A 3,945-nucleotide genomic window follows, 5' to 3' on the forward strand; every position below is an offset into this window, starting at 1 on the left:
TATTTTTTCGATAGAAAAGGAATATGAGAGTTTAATTTTTCTTCCACTTGTTTTCTTTATCTTTTTAATGACTTGTTTAGGTCCAACTCTTACTAATAGATTCATTAGGCAAAAAAAAAAAAAAAAAAAAGGAGACCAGAGTAGTTGCAATCTCCCTTGCACGTGCTAATTCCCAATATTATTTCGTGGCAAAATTAAAAAAGGAAAAAAGAAAAAATCCAATTTCAAGATACATTCGCCCTTCCCCCACGGAAACGTCGCCGTCCCCGTCTCCACTCTCCAGCTCTCCCTCCATCTCTCTCTCTCTCTCTCTCCCCCTCGCTCGATCTCTCTCTGATTTCCAAACTGCGAGCTCGAATCGCCGACGAACGAGGGAGGGAAAATCCCGACGCAAATCGCCGGAGCTCGGATCCCTCGCCATTTCCCCGCGGACCACTCGCTCTCCCCTCGCGTCCTCCGGAGCCCGAATCGGGCCCCGGCATCGATCGCCTGGTTCGATCCCGTCGAGATTCGGAGCTCCCCGCCGGAGGAATTCCGGGCGAAGATCGGAGAACCATGCCGCGGGAGTCGGCGGCCGGGAGATCTCGTGAGACCGGAGCGCGATAAAATCCGATTAGCAGCTCAGCTCTTGTTCTGGATTCCGAGCCGGAGAGGCGCGGAGAGGGAGTAAGTTTTCTTCCGTTCATTCTGTTTTGGGCAATGTGCTGTTGTTGTTGCCGGTGCGTATCGGGTTGTTCGGTCAGTCTTCCGTGAATGGGGAGCGTTGATTGTGGTGTGGGTTGGTGCTGCTTTGCTGCTTTGATTGAAGTCTGATGTTCGATGAAATCCCGCACCTCTTGCTAATTGAACCGCCAAAAAACCCCTTCATGGGCATAATGCTTGTCTTGGAGTGCCCAATCTGTGAAAAGCCATATTGGGCAGGGTGCAACCTTCACTTTTCCTTCTAAATTCGACTTGCTCGAGCATGAAGTGCTAATGGCAATTTCCAAATGCCTTGCTTTTGAAAGAAAGAGTGCTTCTTTTAGCTGCATTGCTGGAGTCCTTGATCTTCTGATTGTTTCTTTTATTGTATCGACGTGGAATGGTTAGCGGGGATGCCTGATTTTGCTCTTCCATAAGGTGATGAGCCTGGTTTTTATTGCTATAGAGGCATTTCTACAGCTTTGCTGGGGAGATTTTGAGGAGTTGTGAGAGAATGGCGCTGGGTTTCTGTGTCTTTTGCCTTGCTTTTCATACCCACCCATTTTGAGGAGTTGTGAGAGAATGGTGCTGGGTTGTTGTGTCTTTTGCGTTGCTTTCCAGACCCTCCCATGATCAGTTATAATATACATGACCGAGCTGGTTTTATATGTTTGATATCTGGCTTTAAATTGGAGAGCACGTTTACTCTAGGGAGGGGAATGGGTTTTTGATGTTTTCCTTTTCCACCAGGATGTCTACTGAGAAAGATGCGGAGAATCCGAAGGCTGAGGTGGCTCAAGTTGATACTGGAGCCTCTTCTTGGTACAGTGCTTTGCTTCACCAAGCCTCAATTTATGGTGTAGCTGCTGGATACTGCATCTCAGCGTCGTTGCTCTCGATCATCAATAAATGGGCCATTATGAAGTTCCCTTACCCCGGTGCTCTGACTGCTTTGCAGTACTTGACGAGTGCTGCTGGTGTATTCGTCTGTGGTCGGTTGAAGCTCATCGAGCACGATCCACTTGATCTGGTGACCATGTGGCGGTTTCTGCCCGCAGCTATAATTTTCTACCTGTCTCTCTTCACCAACAGCGAGCTCCTCCTCCATGCCAATGTTGATACGTTCATCGTCTTCCGTTCCGCGGTTCCCATTTTTGTTGCCATAGGAGAGACTCTTTTCTTGCATCAACCATGGCCTTCGGTGAAAACGTGGCTCTCACTGGCCACGATATTTGGTGGAAGTGTTCTTTATGTGCTTACAGATTATCAGTTCACATTCATGGCATACAGCTGGGCTCTAGCTTACCTCGTGAGTATGTCGATAGATTTTGTGTACATCAAGCACGTGGTCATGACCATCGGACTAAATACTTGGGGTCTTGTGTTGTATAATAATCTTGAGGCTCTTCTACTGTTTCCTCTGGAGCTTTTTATAATGGGTGAATTGAAGAAAATCAAGCATGAAATCTCCGACGAGTCAGATTGGCACTCCTTTCAGGTGGTTTTGCCTGTGGGATTATCGTGCATATTTGGTCTAGCGATTTCGTTCTTTGGGTTCTCCTGTAGGAGGGCAATTTCTGCCACTGGATTTACAGTGCTTGGCATTGTAAACAAGCTATTGACAGTTGTGATTAATCTTGTTATCTGGGACAAGCATTCCAAACTGCTAGGAACAGTGGGGCTTTTGATTTGCATGATTGGAGGGATCATGTATCAGCAATCTACAAGCAAACCTAAGCCTGAGAAACAAGTAGAAGCCAAAGAGACTGAGGAGGAACAGCAGCAGCTAATTGAGATGCAATCTAGCAAGCAAACCTCCGGTGATGATGAGGAGAAATGAGCATTTTGGTGAAAGAAAATCATTTCAGTTTTCACATTTCTGTGTCTCAAAATATTATGGTGGATTGTCCACACTCCACAGTTAGATTGTTCTGAGCAGCATAAATTGCTTTGCACTTTTTGTGAGTACCTACGCCGTTTATTGGCATCCTCATCTGGGCGTACTGAGTCTCCATCATATCTGACAAGAAGTCTAGATAGATGATGCATTCCTTTTGCTACCATTCTTTTCCCATTCATTCCAGTGATCTAGTGAATACGAAGAATTATAGATTGTTCTTTGTGTACTCTTCCATTTTACATGTAGGAATCAGATATGGCACAGTGATAGCTTAAGTAGCCATTTCAATTGTTGCAGGATATTACATGCTTTTGAAATTGGATTGAATTGATCTTGGTCAGAGTTCCTTTACTGATATTTTTGCTGCCATGAAGCTTTGATGACACCACAGCCACAGCCCAGTTTTGGTTCCCCCTCGGGTTGGCTTAGTGTGGATTAATCTTGTTATCTCATATCTGGACGAGCATTTGCTAGGAACAGTGTGGCTTTTGGTTTTGTGTGCTTGGTGTGTACGCGCATCAGCAATCAACAAGCATGCCTAAGCTTGTAAGAGAAATAGAAGCCAAAGAGAAAGAAGCAGAACAGTGACAGTGACTTGAGATGCAATCACTGGCGAAGTAAACTGCGACAATGATGAATGATGAGCATAGAATTGAACGTTTCCATGAAAGGAGAATTGTTCCATATGTATGTTTTCTCATTTTCATGTCTACAGGATATTTCAACGGATTGTAATGGTAGGTAGCAACCTCATCCGTGGGCTGTACCAGGCCTCTGTCACATCTGGTGACAAATCTAGGCAGGTGTTGTACTCAATTGCGAGTCTGCGACCATTGTTCACTTCGTTTGTTGGTAATTCTCAGATGCAGTCGTCACTAATGTAATAAGCTCAAGCAATCCTGATGCAAGAAATTGCATGATTTTGAATTTTGATTTAAATATTTGCACGTTGTCATGGTAAGTTTTATCTTGATAGGTGCCACTGTAGAGGCTAGGAAAAGCTTCTCTGCTCGACTCTGCTCTTTCAAGACCATGACAACATTCTATTCATATGCTAAACTAGATTGTATCACCAGTAAGATTTTCACACAGAATGGTACGAATGGCGCCGCAATTTTATTTTTAATGCCGCTGTAGTGGTGGTACAATCTTGTAAGGGCAACAATATCCTCCAATCAGGATTGAGGGAAACTCCCTTCAGCCACGTGTCCGAAAGCGGGTCATGAGAGATAGACATTCCGATAATCAAACAAAAACAAAATCAAATGTAGTTGATGCGACCTAATTGGAGGGAAGTTAGTTTTACATTACACCGCAACAGCCATGAAATAGCAAACGCATTCTACAATGTTTTATGACTTTCA

General features: G+C 44.5%; 1 protein-coding gene across 1 annotated transcript; it reads left to right on the forward strand.

Moving 5' to 3' along the window:
• Window positions 1–262: 262 nt before the first annotated feature.
• LOC104452991 (GDP-mannose transporter GONST3) lies at window positions 263–2,936 on the forward strand. Its single transcript, XM_010067488.3, has 2 exons — window positions 263–666; window positions 1,432–2,936. The coding sequence occupies exon 2, from the start codon at window positions 1,433–1,435 to the stop codon at window positions 2,519–2,521; it is 1,089 nt and encodes a 362-aa protein (XP_010065790.2). The 5' UTR covers window positions 263–666; window position 1,432; the 3' UTR covers window positions 2,522–2,936.
• The last annotated feature ends 1,009 nt before the right edge of the window (window positions 2,937–3,945 follow it).

This window comes from Eucalyptus grandis, chromosome 2 (assembly GCF_016545825.1).
Source record: "Eucalyptus grandis isolate ANBG69807.140 chromosome 2, ASM1654582v1, whole genome shotgun sequence".
Classification (NCBI taxonomy): Eukaryota; Viridiplantae; Streptophyta; class Magnoliopsida; order Myrtales; family Myrtaceae; genus Eucalyptus; species Eucalyptus grandis.

Excerpts from the sequence above, each read along its gene's own strand:
- LOC104452991 (XM_010067488.3), top strand. The coding sequence starts at position 1,433 with ATGTCTACTGAGAAAGATGCGGAGAATCCGAAGGCTGAGGTGGCTCAA.